Source organism: Dendrobates tinctorius, unplaced genomic scaffold (genome assembly GCF_039654945.1).
Source record: "Dendrobates tinctorius isolate UK_male_01 unplaced genomic scaffold, ASM3965494v1 ptg000250l, whole genome shotgun sequence".
In the NCBI taxonomy this organism is placed as follows: domain Eukaryota; kingdom Metazoa; phylum Chordata; class Amphibia; order Anura; family Dendrobatidae; genus Dendrobates; species Dendrobates tinctorius.
Window position 1 is genome coordinate 46,568,278 of NW_027361917.1, and position 19,282 is coordinate 46,587,559.

Below are 19,282 nucleotides of genomic sequence, written 5' to 3' on the forward strand. Positions count from 1 at the left end.
AAAGGGAAACAAATAAAACGATGAAATACAGAAAAAAAAAATTAAGAACTTGAGAGTTCTCCTAGAGGACTCCAAACTGGTTGGTGTCTCACCTTAGATCAGGGGAAAAACGAGAAAAAAATTAAGTGGCAAGTTCCCACAGTGACAACGATAAACTGTAATTACGGGTACTAATATTCATGTTCAGGAAAAGGAAATAATAGTGACCCCCAAATAAATTCAAACATAAGACAAAGATCAATCCTAATCCCTATCTCTAAAGGTTGGCTCAACCATCAGGACTTTAAGAAACTTCTGACCCTCGTGTGGAGTATAGATGGGGTAGTGTTTATCTTTATACCAGACTAAAAGCTTGGTAGGGAAACCCCATCTATATGACACTCTAAGTTCCCTAAGTTTAGAGGTCAGATCTCTGAAGGAGCTTCTTGCGTCCATAGTCTCTTTGGAAAAGTCTTGGAAAATCTTAAGATCCTTATAAGGCTCAGGAGGTGAACCTCTCTCTCGCAAAGATTTTAAAACCTTCTCCTTGGTTTCAAAGAAATGGACCCTGAGGATAGTGTCCCTGGGCTTTTCTTGTGGGACCCCTTTGGGACGTGGGAGGCGGTGTATACGATCGATATTGACTTCTAATTCTGTCAATTTTGGTGATAGTTTTTTAAACAAATTTTTGGCGTAATCAGAGAGATCTGCCTGGGAGACCGACTCAGGGATACCTCGTATCTTTAAGTTATTTCTCCTGCTTCGGTCTTCCAGATCCGTCAATTTGTTTTTAAGGAAAATAACCTCCTTTTTGAGGAGTGAATTCTCCTTTGAGATGTAAACTATATCCCTCTCCGCCTGTACCATCTTTACCTCATATTTCTCAACCTTTTGGCTAAGATTTCTGCAAGTTTCCTGTAGGGCCTTGGCCTGAGTCTCAAACCCTATTTTTAGGGCATCACTGAAGGACTGGAAGAGATCCGCCATGAATCCTTCAGTGGCTTGTTTGTTGGACCCCTTGTACTCCCCCAGGTTAATGGATGGAGGAGGAACCTCAAACGAAGGGAATGGACCTCCATTATCCCTCCTAGGCTTCTGCCTTTCAGGGCTTGTGTTTGGAGTATAGTCAGCTGAGACACTGTCGGAGTCCTCAGATGAGAGACTCCCAGTGTTTTCCTGATCACCTGGTCCCTTCCTTTTGTTTGATTTGGAAGTGTCCATTTCCTCTGTAAGAGTCTCAGTCGGAAGGGGGGTTTAATGTTGCCCCCTAAATTTTTATTTTTTTGAGGCGTTTCAGGTTGTGTTTTAGATAGTGTTTTGGTCAATGAGCTATTAGTAGTACCTGATCTCCATTTGCAACTTTGACAGATAAAAAAAAAAAAATAAAAAACAAATAAAAATACTAGAGTAGGGACTGTCCCACAAGGGTTGCCGTGACGTGGCGGGATGGCTTGTACATTATTTTGATCAAAATTATGTTTACTAAATACCCTTATTATTATTATTACCTTTATGCATTATTTGCAGTATATTTTTTACTTTTAGTTCAGGATAATTGTGTTTTTTGCTTTCTGTTTTCTCTGGTTAATGGTCATGTGTTAAAATGCACTTACATTGTGCATACACATTAACTTACTTTTCTCAGTTCAGATTTGTTTTTTATTCATTTCATTGTGCATTCAGTGCATATAGGGGTGTGACCGCCCTTTTTCTGAGCTGGGAAAGCCATCCAGTCTGGCCTAAGCTGTTACAAGTGGTTCAGCCGCTCGACCCTTATTCACATTCACGCCACTTGGCAAGTGATAAGGTTTTAAATACTAGAGTAGGGACTGTCCCACAAGGGTTGCCGTGACGTGGCGGGATGGCTTGTACATTATTTTGATCAAAATTATGTTTACTAAATACCCTTATTATTATTATTACCTTTATGCATTATTTGCAGTATATTTTTTACTTTTAGTTCAGGATAATTGTGTTTTTTGCTTTCTGTTTTCTCTGGTTAATGGTCATGTGTTAAAATGCACTTACATTGTGCATACACATTAACTTACTTTTCTCAGTTCAGATTTGTTTTTTATTCATTTCATTGTGCATTCAGTGCATATAGGGGTGTGACCGCCCTTTTTCTGAGCTTGGAAAGCCATCCAGTCTGGCCTAAGCTGTTACAAGTGGTTCAGCCGCTCGACCCTTATTCACATTCACGCCACTTGGCAAGTGATAAGGTTTTAAATACTAGAGTAGGGACTATCCCACAAGGGTTGCCGTGACGTGGCGGGATGGCTTGTACATTATTTTGATCAAAATTATGTTTACTAAATACCCTTATTATTATTATTACCTTTATGCATTATTTGCAGTATATTTTTTACTTTTAGTTCAGGATAATTGTGTTTTTTGCTTTCTGTTTTCTCTAACTTTGACAGATGCAGGGTTCTGAGATTTTTTAAGATAAGGCGTTTTTGGCTCATCTATTTTCAGGGGTGACCTAGATTTTATTGGGCTTAACAAATTAGAGATACCGTTGTATGATTTAGAGTGTACCCCAAAATTGTGCCTCGTGACCCTGTGTGGGCTATTGGAAGCTCTGCCCCTACCTGACTGCATCTTGGTTTGCCACAAACCCTTCCTAGACATCAGATCTATGACCCCTTTAAATTATTCAATCAAACAAGTTAAGAAAAATGGTCAAAAAGCAAGTTTCCCAAAGGAGTTAACTGAGAGACCCTCAGTGAGAGCGAGTAAAGTCACACAATTCTGCAGTATCAATATCAGCAGCCCACTGTATCGCTGATCCTCAGTTGAAATAAAGGTAATCTTCTGTTGTAATTCACTGGTCAGATGGATACCAGGCACCGGGACCACCAGCCATGAACTGCAGACTCTGTTATATTGTATGTCTGCGCCGCTGATATGCTGAAAGCAGCCAGTGAACAATCCCTTGGGACGCTATATGGGGATAAAGAGTGCCTCCCAGATGCCTGTGTCCTTTCCCCAGTACCCCTGTGGTTAAGTCTCTCCTATGTTGTACAGTTCGTGGGATTATCTGTGCCTGTCACAGGGGAGACCGCTGACTGAACGCTGCAGGGCCTGTGACGTCAGGTCTGTTCAGTGCTGACAGGCTGGAAGCGGTCGGATCTACTTCCCATTGAAGTCTATTGCGGCTGTGAGCACTAATCAGCAGCCGGTTCTAGTGGCCCAAACTCGGATGTGCCTCACATCTGCTGTCTTCAGAGGCTCCCCCTGTGCTTCTCGCCCCCTGTCCGGTCCTCAATGTGGCTGGAACGCTGTTCTTAGCCGTTCTGATGTCTGTTCAATGGGTCCAGTGGTATCCCTCCGCCTCTCTGCTCTGTGACAAGAAAGTAGTCTCCGCCAGTGTCCTCTGCTTATATCCTCCGTGTGTCAGTCCAGAAAGGGTCCAGATCAGCTCCTCTGCCCCCACTCTCCTCACCCTGGCCGTGGAACTTCCTGATTTCGGCGGCACTCGGTCAGAAATCCAGAGGGGAGATTGTGCATAGTTCCGTGTCCCTCCGCCGCAGCCGTGCCATTATCCCTTACACCCCGCAGGCAAAAAACATTGCAGTCAGTTATAATCAAGTTGTGCCTTACCGGGAGGATTTCAAATAAAGTCTTTATTGTTCTTATTACTGGCGATGAGCCTCCAGATCAGTCCTGGCTTATATACAGCCCACAGTAGCACTCCAGTCACTTCCAGGAAGGCAAATGGTGGGAGATGTCCCTCTGTTTCTCCTACACCACTACTGTCCCAAACTTTTAAAAGTTCATATCTTCGGTCTCCTTTGGACCAGGGTCCTAGTTTTAGGCTCAGAATGTGCACCAGAGTTTCAGGAATAGAATAGGGTCCAGTATGGGTTTCTTTTATTAACCATTTGCACGCTTTTTTTGTTGCTTTAGTGTGTGACTGTGGGAGCTTAGAGCTCTTGCCTCCTACATGCTCAGAGCCCAGGCCACGCCCCCCCGATCATGATATTTTAACTAGGCTGGGTGACTAGGTGAACAGTAGCATAATTCAAAGCAACCTGTAACCACAACAAGGGTCAAAGGGCCCTAAAATCGTATCTAATTCATCTTACCCAGGAAGTAGTGACTAAGATGTCCTTGGTGGGACTTACTGTAAATTCAGGACTCAAGTGCTGCAAGGATATAGTGCTAATCACTGAGCCACCATGCTACATGCTACAAGCATGATGGAAGATATGTAAGGAAGAGGGCGTTCTTTCCCTGGTCAAGGTCTGGATAACTTTATAAAGTCCTGGTGCCCTCAGCACTGCAGATTCAACAGCCATGCTGTTAAACTCAGCAACCATTAATTTTTGATGGCAGAGGGAACATTGGAAAAGGAGATCTGAACAGTCCAAGATGGTCCATGGGGCTTTTGTGAGGGTGTTGACCACATCCACGTACCAGGATCTTCAAAGTCATTGCTGTACGATCAGGATGATAGGCACCCACTATGTGTTGACAAGCCTAAGTAGGAGGAGCAGAGGTCAAAAACAGGTACAGGAGGGTGAACTGTGAACAAGGGATTTATATCATTCTGGCCTTTGCACCTTGTAGTTCAGTCTAGGTGCTATTAGATCGACAGCTGGAGTGCCCCAATAACGACAAATCTGGCTGAAGACCGCCAGATGCAGTAACCACTATCCTGCAGATAACTCCTCAATCCTTAAAATATTTGAGGCCCAATTGTCCATTCCAGATATGTGGATGGCTGAAATCAATGGCACTCTATGCCCAATCCAGAATTCATAACAAGCCAAATTGCATAGCCGGGGGCCTGCAGGCTAGGTACAGTCTGATGGGGAGGAGCCAACTTTTTAGATAAGGTGTATTATTAGTGTCAGCCTCCAGGTGGCAGCAGCGTTAACCCATCGCTACTAGGTTCCCTAATGAAGCAGCTAAGAAAGACTTGCAGTGAGAATTGGTGGAAGCAGACAATGAGGTGCAAATTAAGAGGATCTGTCAGTGGGACAAAATTGGATGTTTTTTGTTCTCAATTTATTCCTGCTGCTGTTTGTTATTTTTGTAAATTCACCACACCGTTCAAGAGATATGAGCCTTTTTAATAATTTTTATGGTCTTTACCAAGGGGAAATTGCTCACAGACTAATAACGCAGAGCAGCCTAAAGATCCAACCCTCGAGAATCATGTGAGCAACATACCATTAGTAAAATTATAAAAATTATCACTAAATAAAAAGCTCCATATATCTAGAACAGTAAGAAGGATTACAAAAAGAAGAAGAAAGAAAATAGAGAAACACTCAACGGGAATAAAAATAAGAGCAAAAAGTGACCACACCTGACCGGGTGGCAGGTTCTCTGCACATCCATATTCCAAAATGTACACCTCTTTTGACCCTCCAAAAAAGTTGGCTGCAATATACTTAAGAACTATATAAAATAAGCCACAGAAATTTTGGTAATTCTGTTCTGTTGAGCAATGAAACAAAACTGGAACTTATCAGACCTGTGAATCAGCGATATGTTTTAAGAAGGAAGAATGAAGCATTTGCTGAAATCAACAACCTGCCTACAGTAAAGCATGGATGTAGGTCAGTGATTCTCTGGAGCCGCTTTGCTTCCTCTGGCTCTGGAAATTTGCAGCATGTGGAGGACAAGATGGTTTTTATCAAGTGTCAGGAAATCCTAGGAGAAAACGTCATGACTTCTGTCAAAAAGCTGAAACTTGGAAGTCACTGGAGCCTCCAACAGGACAATGATTCCAAGCAAATGTCAAAGTTCACTGAGACTTGTTTCCAGGATAAGTCAGAGAGGATTTTGGAGTGGCCGTCGCAATTTGTAAACATTGCTAATGAACCTTATGTGCAATGGGAACTAAATAATTCTGACTGTAACTGAACCTCAGACCTCTGCCACTGGTTAGTCAAAATGTGGCATATAGCCTGTAGGCTCCAATGTTAAAATAATAAAGACGGTCCACTATTGTATAAATCTGTTATAATCTTTGTATATATTTATCATACACAGATTGGAAATTAAACAAACAATTTACCTTTCTTTGCAGTTCACGTAAATTTTGCAGGACTGGTTGTAGAGCTTGGTGGGCCTCAGAGACTTCAGCATTCGATTTGATCATGTAATGTTGCTTAAGTTCTTTTATCTGCAATTAAAAAGTAAACATACTCATAATGACATTATTACAATCCACCTACTGAAGAATAGTGTTGAACTCTTCATGGAAATGGTCATGACTGGACCCAGCTATTCACCTTCATAAAAATGTTCTTCTTCCCATCTCAGCAGTGGATGCATGCTATAAATGTAGCTTATGCTCGATGACTGGAAGGAATACATGGTCTTGAAGAATAGCACCGCTTTATTTAGGCTAGTTTCACACTTGCTTTTTTTTGCAGCGCGTTTTTCCCGCAAAAAAACGCATTGAAAAAACGCATACATAAGCATACAACTGCTGCGTTTTTTTCAAGCATTTTTATGAGCATGCATGAAAAAAACGCAGCGTTTTTATGCGTTTGTAGCGCGTTTTTACCGCGTTTGCGTTTTTTTCCAACATTTTTAGGTGGCCCCTCACACTACCCAAACCATGACTTTACTAACCCTAACCCTGACCCTAACCCTAACCCTGACCCTAACCCTGACCCTAACCCTTAACCAAATCATACTTAACCCTAACCCAAACCCTAAACCCTAACTAACCCTAACCCTAACCCAAACCCTAAACCCTAACTAACCCTAACCCTGACCCTAACCCTGACCCTAACCCTAACCCTGACCCTAACCCTTAACAAAACCATACTTAACCCTAACCCTGACCCTGACCCTAACCCTAACCCTAACCCTTAACAAAACCATACTTAACCCTAATCCTGACCCTAACCCTGACCCTAACCCTTAACCAAACCATACTAAACCCTAACCCTGACCCAAAACCCAACCCTAACCCTGACCCTGACCCTAACCCTAACCCTAAACCCCCTTAACTAACCCTAACTCTAACTCAAACCCCTAAATTCCATGGTTAAAAAAAAAAAACGCATATGCAAAAAAACGCTTACATGAGCATGCCAGTGCGCACATATGCGCATCCATAGGCTATAATGGCCATTTTTAGCGCAAAACGTGCGCATATGTGCGCATGTGCTTTTTTGCAGGGCCAAAAAATGCAACATGATGCGTCTGGAAAATCCAATCGCACACCCCAAAAAAACGCAGCGCATGAAAATCGCATACATGCGCTTACAAGCGCGCAGGTATGCGCACCCATGTTAAATATAGGGGAAAAAACGCATGCGCAGGTTAGCGTTTTTTTCCAGCGCTAAAAAACGCAAATGTGAAACCAGCCTTAGAACTAGCTGAAGAGCCTGGCGCTGCCTGGGCATAGTAACTAACTACGGTTAGTTATAACAAATTATAATGGTAGAGATACAGTATAATATACAGTATAATATATATTCTATTTTGTTGTAAGGTAGCGCTGTCATTCGGGTAGCAGACACTCGCTTGGCAGCCAAATAATCAGATCCGGCATGGGTTTTCCATAAAACAATCTCAGTCCATGCGGTTTATTCATGCATCTTAAACCATCAAAGCAATAGAAAACAGCATAGCGTCCATGACAGAGCTTCACTCTGTCCAGCCTGTGGTCACACAGGTTATGTAATGTCCAGCACACAGGCTCTCTTAGCCTCACAGTTATATCCCCTTGCTGTCAGGGTAACCTCATGGCTGTTTCTCACTACAGACGTTCATTTCCTCCTCTGGGAACTCTCAGACACGTGTAGCCATTACTCACAGCATTAACAGTTATCAGGCAGGAAGCCCCATCTTCCCAGCGGAACCTTCCACAACGGACCAACCGGGTCCAAGCATTCACCTCATGTGACCTGGCACCTCATATGGTCTGTAGCCACGCCCACCGGGTCACATGGCTATGACCTCATCACAGGTCCTATGAACACTCATCCTCTCTCCTGGGACATCCACACAGCACCCCCTATATATATATTTATATTTATATATAGCTGAGTGTAGAGCCCCGCCCACTCCGCATAGCCACATTCACTATAATATCCCACATCATCCCGTCAGCCAGAGCCACCAGACTACTACCCCTAATATCCCACATCATCCTGTCAAAGCCACCGGACTACTACCCCTAATATCCCACATCATCCCGTCAGCCAAAGCCACCGGACTACTACCACTAATATCCCACATCATCCCGTCACAGCCACCGGACTACTACCCCTAATATCCCACATCATCCCATCAGCCAGAGCCACCAGACAACTACCACTAATATCCCACATCATCCCGTCACAGCCGCTGGGCTACTACCCTTAATATCCCACATCATCCCATCAGCAAGAGCCACCGGACTACTACCACTAATATCTCACATCATCCCATCAGCCAGAGCCACCGGACAACTACCACTAATATCCCACATCATCCCGTCAGCCAAGAGCCACCGGACTACTACCCCTAATATCCCACATCATCCCATCAGCCTGGGGTCAGAACCAGAGCGCTGAGTGGAACGGTCCTAACTTCCGTACCGGGGATCCCTTTAACCCCTTTCCTACATTGGACGTAATATTCCGTCCATGTGACCTGGGCCCTAAGTTCCATGGACGGAATATTACGTCATGCCCTTTAATGCGACATCGCGACTTAAGTCGCGGTGATCGCATTAAAATGCCGACGCCATCTTATCTCAGGATGGCCTAGGCATCCAGGGCAGTCTGCGCCCTGGCCCGCCCCTCTGTGAGCTGTGATTGGCTCTTCAATTCAGAACAGCCAACCACAGCGCTTCTCTTTGTTTCAGCCAATCAGATTAGCTGAAACAACAGGAACCTAGACTAGGATCGAGTACCGATGTACTCGATCCTAGGACCGGTGCCTGGCAACGCCGGAGAAAAGCCCCCAGATTGGCGCGATGGCCGATCTAATCGATCGCGCCAATCGCAGTGCACAGCGGCGCAATATCGCCGCTGTGCCCTGCCAGTACCGATCCTAGGCCAGAGCCTAGGACAGGCCCAGCAGGGCTGCAGGAAGTGGTTGGCGCGATCGATTAGACCGGCGATCGCGCCAGCCACAGGGCACAGCTGCGGTCACGCTGTGACCGCTCTGTGCCCTGCTGATGACCTGGCCATGACCTGCCTAGGAATCGGAGCTGTGAGCTCCGATCCTAAGCAGTTACCATGGTCACCAGGCAGAGCAGGGATTGGTGGGATCGATGTAATCATTCAATCCCACCAATGACAGGTCACAGCAGCGATGTGACCGCTCTGTGACCTGCCCCTGACCTGTCTGCAGGGGTCCTCACTCTAGCGGAGGATTCCTGCAGAGAGGTCGGACGCAGCAAGAGCACCTGTGCTGGGTATTGTGGTGCCACAGCTTGTAGCATCACAATCCCTGCAGAAGAAAGAAGAAAAAAAAACTACAACTAAGTGTTAATTGATCCCTGATCCCCTGCTCAATCTATCTTCACCCCCCCAATCTATCTTCATCCCTCTATCCCCCTCCACCCCCCCTTTTGCGCAGTGCGCAGCCGCCAAGCGTTGATCGTTGACGCAGTTCACCGATCAACACTCTTGCTCGCTTTTTTTCCTTAGCCCCCTTTGCGCCACCTCCGTACACACATCCCGCAGCCGCAAAACTTGGATAAGTGACACACTTCACTTATCCAAGCTTGTGCCTGCCGTTTTTCCCCCCTTTGTGCCACTTAACTACAACCCTAACTGTTAATCCCTGCCCAATCTCTCTTCATCCACCCCAATCCCCCCATCCCCCCCACTTTTGCGCCACCTCCGTGCGCAGCCGGCGAGCGTTGATCGGTGACGCAGTTCAGAGATCAATCCTCGTGCTCGCTTTTTTTTCCTTAGCCCCCTTTGTGCCACCTCCGTACACACATCCCGCAGCCGCAAAACTTGGATAAGTGACACACGTCACTTATTCAAGCTTGTGCCTGCCGTTTTTCATTTTTTTCACCCCCTTTGTGCCACCTAACTACAACCCTAACTGTTGATCCCTGCCCGACCTCTATTCATCCACCCCAATCCCCCCAGCCCGCTCTTTTTACCCCCCTTTGCCCCATTTCCGTGTGCACATTTAGCAGCCGCCGAATTTTGACAAGTGACGCAATTCACTTATTAAAGTTCGTGCCGGCTGTTTTCCATTTTTCTTTTTCACCCCCCCCCTTTGCGCCACCCCTGTGCACACATCCAGCAGCCACTAAATTTTGATAAGTGACGCCGTTCACTTATATCTAGGACCTGCTGTTTTAGCCTTTTTTTCACAGGTATTTTGCTCCCCATTTCCTTTTACCTTTTTCTTACAGGATAGTGTGCACCAATCACTAGCCCCCCCACCACATACACAGTTGTAAATAAAGTACACCTAAGCACCATATTTACACAAAAAAAGTCCCGCCCATCACGTTCCTCCCAACAGCGCTTTTCAATGGAGGAGGCATTTCTTACCTTGCCTCCGACACTGATAGCGAGGATGATGATCCGACATTTCTTTATTTTTCGGATTCTTCATGCTCTTCCTCTTCCCCCGCGGAACCGCCACGCAGACGCTCCAGGACAGAAGATGAGGCAGCGCCCACCATGCCCGCAGCTGATTCAGCAGACCCTGTGTGGACCTCGCCCCCCAAAAATTACGAGCCACTGATTCCTGATTTTGTGGCAGAATCAGGAATCAAGTTTGACATCACCGGCCTCACAAAAATTGACTTTTTCAAAGTCTTTTTCTCTGAGGATTTTGTTAATCTCATGGTGGAGCAAACTAATTTGTACGCTTGGCAATTTTTGGAGCAAAACCCGCGTTCATCCTATACTAACTGGTCTCCTGTGGACGCAGTTGAAATGACGAAGTTTTGGGGCCTGGTCCTCCACATGGTGATCCTGAAGAAGCCTGAAATTCAGCAATATTTGAGTGTTGATATTTTATACAATAATAACACTAATACTAATAACTAATACCTAATAACTAATAACACTCCAGAGTTCCGAATGGTCATGGTCCGGACGCGTTTTCAGGTCATTCACAAGTTTCTGCATTATAACGATAATGCACAGTGCCCCGCACGAGATGACCCCAACTTTGACCGTCTGTTCAAAGTTCGGCCTGTCATCGAACACTACAACAAAAAGTTTGCTGAAGTGTACGTGCCCCAAAGGAACATCTGCGTGGATGAGTCCTTGGTCCATTTTAAGGGCAGGCTCAGATTCCATCAATACCTGCCCAGTACGAGGGCCAGGTACGGAATCAAACTCTATAAGCTGTGTGAGAGTACCTCAGGGTACACCCAGACGTTTAGAGTGTACGAAGGAAAGGACACCAGGATTGAACCCCCTGAGTGTCCTCCTGACCTGGGAGTGAGTGGGAAAATTGTGTGGGATTTGGTGCACCCACTGCTGGATAAAGGTTATCACCTCTACACTGATAACTTTTATACCAGTGTCCCACTCTACAAATCCCTCTCTGCGTGAGGTACCGCAGCTTGCGGTACTGTCCGCAAAAATCAGAGAGGCCTCCCGAAGACGCTACTTGGGCAGATGCTCCGAAAAGGTGAGAGCAGGGCCCAATGTAGTGACCACCTGCTGGTGGTCAAGTAAAAGGACAAGAGGGATGTCCTTCTCTTGACCACCATACATGGTGATGGCAGCGCCCTCAGCACTGTATGGGGTACCTCTGCACAGGTCAGCAAACCTGAATGTGTGCTGGGGTACAATAAAAACATGGGGGGCGTTGATCGCTCCGATCAACTCCTCCAACCGTACAATGCTTTGAGAAAGGCCAAGGTGTGGTACTAAAAGCTGGCCGTGCACGTCGTCTAATTGGCAATGCTCAACGCATTCCTGCTGTCACAATGTGCATGCCCCAGCGATACGTCGTACCTTGAGTTCCAGGAGGTAGTGGTTAAGGCCCTGATGTTTGGCACTCTGGAAGGAGCGGGCCCCAGAACTTCCGGAACTGAAGGTGCTCATATTGTACCAGGTCAGCATTTCCCAGGGGAGGTCCCGCAAACTGGAAAGAGGTAAATCGCAAAAAAGGTGCCGAGTGTGTTATAAAAATGGAATACGCAAGGACACCATTTATCAATGCGACACCTGCCCTGTGTATGAAGGATTGCTTCAAATTGTACCACACCTCAATGCACTACTAAATTACTTTACCGGAAACAATAGAATAGTTGGGGCACATCTAGATAAGTTCCTTGGGGGTCTAGTTTCCAAAACAATGTCACTTGTGGTTTTTTTTTTACAGTTTAGGCACATCAGGGGCTCTGCAAATGGAAAATGACACCCGCAGACCATTCCATCTAAGTCTGAATTCCAAAACGTCACTCCCTTCCGATCCCTGACGTGTGCCTAAACAGTTTTTTCCCACATATGGGGTACCAGCGTACTCAGGACAAATTGGACAACAACTTTTGGGGTCCAATTTCTACTGTTACACTTGGGAAAATTAAAAATTTGGGACTAAAGGATCATTTTTGTGGGCACAAAATTGGATTTTTTATTTTCACGCCTGGGCAGTATAAACTTTAGTGAAACACTGGGGGGGGGTTCAAAGTTCTCACCACATATCTAGATAAGTTCCTTAGGGGGTCTAGTTTCCAAAATGGGGTCACTTGTGGGGGGTTTCTACTGTTTAACCACATCAGGGGCTCTGCAAACGGAACATGACGCACGCAGACCATTCCATCAAAGTCTGCATTCCAAAGCGTCACTTCTTCCCTTCTGAGCCCCAACGTGTGCCCATACAGTAGTTTTCTCCCACATATGGGGTACCAGCATAACTCAGGACAAATTGGACAACAACTTTTGGGGTCCCATTTCTCCTGTTATGCTTGGGAAAATTAAAAATAGGGGACTAAAGGATCATTTTTGTGGGCACAAAAGAGGATTTTTTATTTTCACACCTGGGCAGTATAAACTTTCGTGAAACACTGGGGGGTTCAAAGTTCTCACCACATATGTAGATAAGTTCCTTAGGGGGTCTAGTTTCCAAAATGGGGTCACTTGTGGGGGGTTTCCACTGTTTGGGCACATTGGGGGCTCGTCAAACGCAACATGGCGTCCAATCTCAATTCCAGCCAATTTTAGGTTGAAAAACGGTGCTGCTTCCCTTCTGAGCCCTACCGTGCGCCCAAACAGTGGTCCCCCCCACATATAGGGTATCAGTGTACTCAGGACAAATAATTGAACAACAACTTTTGTGGTCCAATTTCTCCTGTTACCCTTGGGAAAATTAAAAAATTGTTGCTAACAGATCATTTTTGTGACTAAAAAGTTAAATGTTAATTTTTTCCTTCCATGTTGCTTCTGCTCCTGTGAAGCGCCTGAATGGTTAATAATCTTCTTGAATGTAGTTTTGAGAAGCTTGAGGGGTGCATTTTTTAGAATGGTGTCACTTTTGGGTATTTTCTGCCATATAGACCCCTCAAAGTGACTTCAAATGTGAGGTGGTCCTAAAAAAATGGTTTTGTAAATTTTGTTGTAAAAATGAGAAATTGCTGGTCAACTTTTAACCCTTATAACTTCCTAACAGTAAAAAATTTTGTTTCCAAAATTGTGCTGATGTAAAGTAGACATGTGAGAAATGTTATTAATTAACTATTTTGTGTCACATAACTCTCTGGTTTAAGGGCATAAAAATTTAAAGTATGAAAATCGCAAAATTTTCTAAATTTTCGCCATATTTCCGTTTTTTTCATAAATAAACGCAAGTTATAGCAAAGAAATGTTATCACTAAAGTGAAGTACAATATGTCACGAGAAAACAATGTCAGAATCGCCTAGATCCGTTGAAGCGTTCCAGAGTTATTACCTCATAAAGGGACAGTGGTCAGAATTGTAAAAATTGGCCCGGGAATTAACGTGCAAACCACCCATGGTAGTGAAGGGGTTAAGAGAGGCCTGGCATCAGAACCAGAGCACTGAGTGGGTTTGCCCTGACTTGCATACCAATGATCCCTTTAATAGAACCCTGGGGTCAGAATCAGAGCGCTAACGTATTTTCCCTAACTTCCATACCGGAGATCCCTTTAAGAGAGGCCTGGGGTCAGGTACCAAAGCGCAAAGTGGATTTGCCCTCACTTCCATACCAATGATCCCTTTAAGAGGGGCCTTGGGTCAGAACCAGAGCGCTGAGTGGATTTTCCCTGACTTGCATACCAATGATCCCTTTAATAGAACCCTGGGGTCAGAATCAAAGCGCTGAGGGATTTGCCCTAACTTCCATGCAGGAGATTCCTTTAAGAGAGCCTGGGGTCAGAACCACAGAGCTGAGTGGAACGGTCCTAACTTCCATACCGGGGATCCCTTTAAGAGAGGCCAGGGGTCAGAACCACAGAGCTGAGTGGAATGGTCCTAACTTCCATACCGGGGATCCCTTTAAGAGAGGCCTGGGGTCAAAACCAAAGCGCTTGATGAATTTGCTCTGACTTCCATACCAATGATCCCTTTAAGAGGGAAGATGTGCCTATAGGATGGAGGATGTGTGATGTGTATATGGGCACGGGAGGGGGGATTCATTTCTGTCATGTGCTCTCTGCTCCTTTTTGGGGGGCAGACAATGGCTGGGAGCTTATGTTCCCAGGGATGCTAGATTTCTCCCACCATGTCAGTGTCTGCTGAGGTGTTGTCAAGTGGGAAAACTTGCTCATAGCAGCCAATCACAGCTCAGCTTCTTTTAACCAGCTCTGGTGAAATGAGAGATGCTTAGTGATTGGTTGCAAGGAAAACTGTTGCTCACAGCAACCAATCACAGCTCAGCTTCTTTTGAACAGCTCTGGTGAAATGAAAGATGCTTCGTGATTGGTTGGTGATACACACATACATTCAGATATATAGAACAATTTTCCTATTCCCATCCTAGTAGAATATATTCTATACAGAAGGTCATAATGGCTTCATTCATCCCATAAGATTATTAACCAACCTCCTTAACAAGGTCTCTGATCTCATCACCATGAGAACATAAAATGTTGTTCTGAGGGGCTTTACTTGGCAATATTTAACCCCTTCACCCCCAAGGGTGGTTTGCACGTTCATGACCGGGCCAATTTTTACAATTCTGACCACTGTACCTTTATGAGGTCATAACTCTGGAATGCTTCTATGGATCACGGTGATTCTGACATTGTTTTCTCGTGACATATTGTACTTCATGTTAGTGGTAAAATTTCATTCAAATAACTTGCGTTTATTTGTGAAAAAAACGGAAATTTGGCAAAAATTTTGAAAATTTCGGAATTTTCCAACTTTGAATTTTTATGCCCTTAAATCACAGAGATACGGCACACAAAAAACTTGATAACTAACATTTCCCACATGTTTACTTTACATCAGCACAATTTTGGAACCAAAATTTTTTTTTGTTAGGAAGTTATAAGGGTTAAAAGTTGACCAGCGATTTCTCATTTTTACAACACCATTTTATTTTTAGGACCACATCACATTTGAAGCCACTTTGAGGGGTCTATATGATAGAAAATACCCAAAAGTGACACCATTCTAAAAACTGCACCCCTTAAGGTGCTCAAAACCACATTCAAGAAGTGTATTAACCCTTTAGGTGCGTCACAGGAATTTTTTTGAATATTTAAAAAAAAAAATGAACATCTAACTTTTTTTCACAAAAAAAATACTTCAGGTTCAATTTTTTTTATTTTACCAAGGGTAACAGGAGAAATTGGACTGCAAAAGTTATTGTGCAATTTGTCCTGAGTACGCTGATACCTGATTTGTGGGGGGGGGACGACTGTTTCGGCGCATGACAGAGCTCAGAATGGAAGGAGCGCCGTTTGACTTTTTCAATGCAAAATTGGCTGGAATTCAGATCGGACGCCATGTCACGTTTGGAGAGTCCCTGATGTACCTAAACAGTGGAAATCCCCTACAAGTGACCCCATTTTGGAAACTAGACCCCCCAAGGAACTTATATAGATATGTGGTGAGAACTTTGAACCCACAAGGGCTTTACAGAAGTTTATAACGTACAGCGGTACAATTAAAAAATCATATTTTTTCCACAAAAATGATCTTTTCACCCTCAATTCTTATTTTTCCAAGGGTAACAGCACCCTAAAAGTTATTGTGCAATTTGTCCTGAGTACGCTGATACCCCAAATGTGTGGGTAAACCACTATTTGGGCGCATGGCAGAGCTCGGAAGGGAAGCAGCGCCATTTGACGTTTTTGGCTGGAATTGAGATCGGACACCATGTCGCGATTGGAAAACCCCTGATGTACCTAAACAGTGGAAACCCCCCACAAATGACACCATTTTGGAAACTAGACCCCCTAAGGAACTTATCTAGATGTGTGGTGAGAACTTTGAACCCCCAAGGGCTTCACAGAAGTTTATAACATAAAGCCGTACAATTAAAAAATCATATTTTTTCCACAAAAATGATCTTTTCACCCGCAATTCTTATTTTTCCAAGGGTAACAGCACCCTAAATGTTATTGTGCAATTTGTCCTGAGTACACTGATACCCCACATGTGGGGGTAAACCACTTATTTGGGCGCATGGCAGAGCTCGGAAGGGAAGCAGCGCCATTTGACGTTTTTGGCTGGAATTGAGATCGGACACCATGTCGCGATTGGAAAACTCCTGATGTACCTAAACAGTGGAAACCCCCCACAAATGACACCATTTTGTAAACTAGACCCCCCAAGGAACTTATCTAGATGTGTGGTGAGCACTTTGAACCCCCCAGTGCTTCACAGAAGTTTATAACGCCCGGGCGTGAAAATAAAAAATTCGTATTTTTTCCACAAACATGATCTTTTAGTCACCATTTTTTTTATTTTCCCAAGGGTAACAGGAGAAATTGAACCCCAAAAGTTGTTGTCCAATTTGTCCTGAGTATGCTGATACCCCATATGTGGGAGAAAACTACCGTATGGGCACACGTCGGGGATCGGAAGGGAAGTAGTGACGTTTTGGAATGCAGACATTGATGGAATGGTCTGCGGGTGTCATGTTGCCTTTGGAGAGCCCCGAATGTACCTAAACAGTGGAAACCCCCCACAAATGACCCCATTTTGAAAACTAGACCCCCTAAGGAACTTATCTAGATGTGAGGTGAGCACTTTGAACCCCCAAGGGCTTCACAGAAGTTTATAATGCCAGGGCATGAAAATAAAAAAATCGTATTTTTTCCACAAACATGATCAATTATTCCCCAATTTTTTTATTTTCCCAAGGGTAACAGGAGAAATTGAACCCCAAAAGTTGTTGTCCAATTTGTCCTGAGTACGCTGACACCCCATATGTGGGAGAAAACTACTGTATGGACACACGTCAGGGCTCGGAAGGGAAGTAGTGACGTTTTGGAATGCAGACTTTGAAGGAATGGTCTGCGGGTGTCATGTTGCCTTTGGAGAGCCCCTAATGTACCTAAACAGTGGAAACACCCACAAATGACCCCATTTTGGAAACGAGAACCCCTAAGGAACTTATCTAGATGTGTGGTGAGCACTTTGAACCCCCAAGGGCTTCACAGAAGTTTATAATGCCCGGGCATGAAAATAAAAAAATCGTATTTTTTCCACAAACATGATCAATTAGTCCCCAATTTTTTCATTTTCCCAAGGGTAACAGGAGAAATTGGACCGCAAAAATTGTTGTCCAATTTGTCATGAGTACGATGACACCCCATATGTGGGAGAAAACTACTGTATGGACACACGTCGGGGCTCGGAAGAGAAGCAGTGCCATTTTGGAATGCAGACTTTGATGGAATGGTCTGCGGGTGTCATGTGCGTTTGGAGAGCCCCTGATGTACCTAAACTATTGAAACTCCCCACAAGTGACCCCATTTTGGACACTAGACCCCCCACGGAACTTATCTAGATGTGTGGTGAGCACTTTGAACCCCCAAGTGCTTCACAGAAGTTTATAACGCTCGGACGTGAAAATAAAAAAATCATTTTTTTCCACAAAAATGATATTTTTGCCCCCAATTTTTTATTTTCCTAAGGGTAACAGGAGAAATTGGACCCCAAAAATTGTTTTGCAATTTGACCTGAGTAGGCTGATACCCTACATGTGGGGGTAAAACACTGTTTGGGCGCATGGCAGAGCTTGGAAGGGAAGGAGCACCATATGACTTTTTCAACTCAGAATTGGCTGGAATTGAGATCAGACGCAATGTTGCACTTGGAGAGCCCCTGATGTGCCCAAACAGTGGAAACCCCCAATTCTAACTCCAACCCGAACCCCAACACACCCCTAACCCTAATCTCAGCCCTAACCCTAGCCAAAGCCCTAACCCTAACCCTAGCCCTAACCCTAATGGAAAAATGGAAATAAATACATTTTTTAATTTTATTATTTTTCCCTAACTAAGGGGGTGATAACGGGGGGTTTGATTTACTATTTATGGCGGTTTTTATTTTTGGCAGCTGTCGCACGCTAAAAGACGCTTTTTATTGTAAAAATAGTTTTTGCATCACCACATATTGAGAGCTATAATTTTTCCGTATTTTGACCCACCGAGTCATGTGAGGTCTTATTTTTTGCGGGACGAGTTGACGTTTTTATTGGTACCATTTTCGGGCACGTGACTTTTTTTATCGCTTTTTATTCCGATTTTTGGGACGCAGAATGAGCAAAAAACCAGCGTTTCATGAATTTCTTTTGGGGGAGTGCGTTTACACTGTTCCGCGTGCGGTAAAATTGATAAAGTGGTTTTATTCTTCGGGTCAGTACGATTACAGCGATACCTCATTTAGGTCGTTTTTTTATGTTTTGTCGGTTTTATGCAATGAAAACTATTTTATATAAAAAATAATTATTTTTGCATCGCTTTATTCTGCGAGCTATAACTTTTTTATTTTTTCACTGATGATGCTGTGTGGCGGCTCGTTTTTTGCGGGACAAGATGACGTTTTCAGCGGTACCATGGATATTTATATGCGTCTTTTTGATCGCGCGTTATTACACTTTTTGTTTGGCGGTATAATAATAAATCATTATTTTTTGCTTCGTTTTTTATTTTTCTTTTTTAAGGGGTTCGCTAAAGGGGTTAACTAATGGGACAGTTTTATAGGGCGGGTCGTTACGGACGCAGCGATACCTAATATGTGTACTTTTATTGTTTTGGTTTTTTTTATTATTTCCAAAAAATGGATTTATTGGGGGAATATTTTTTTTTTTTTTCTAATTTATTTGGTGATTTTTTTTTAATTATTTTAACACTTTTTTAATTTTTTTTTTTACTTTATTAAATAGTCCCAGGTGGGACATCACTGTCCTGTGACAGATCGCTGATCTG

General features: G+C 44.0%; 1 protein-coding gene across 2 annotated transcripts in view; it reads right to left on the minus strand.

Annotated features, from left to right (window-relative positions):
- SHPRH (SNF2 histone linker PHD RING helicase) overlaps nucleotides 1–19,282 on the minus strand; it is a 217,747-nt gene that overhangs the window by 101,624 nt on the left and 96,841 nt on the right. For both annotated transcript variants that reach the window (XM_073557668.1, XM_073557669.1), the window contains exon 17: nucleotides 6,014–6,121. In XM_073557668.1, coding sequence (XP_073413769.1) covers nucleotides 6,014–6,121 — 108 coding nt within the window. The remainder of the gene's footprint in view (nucleotides 1–6,013; nucleotides 6,122–19,282) is intronic.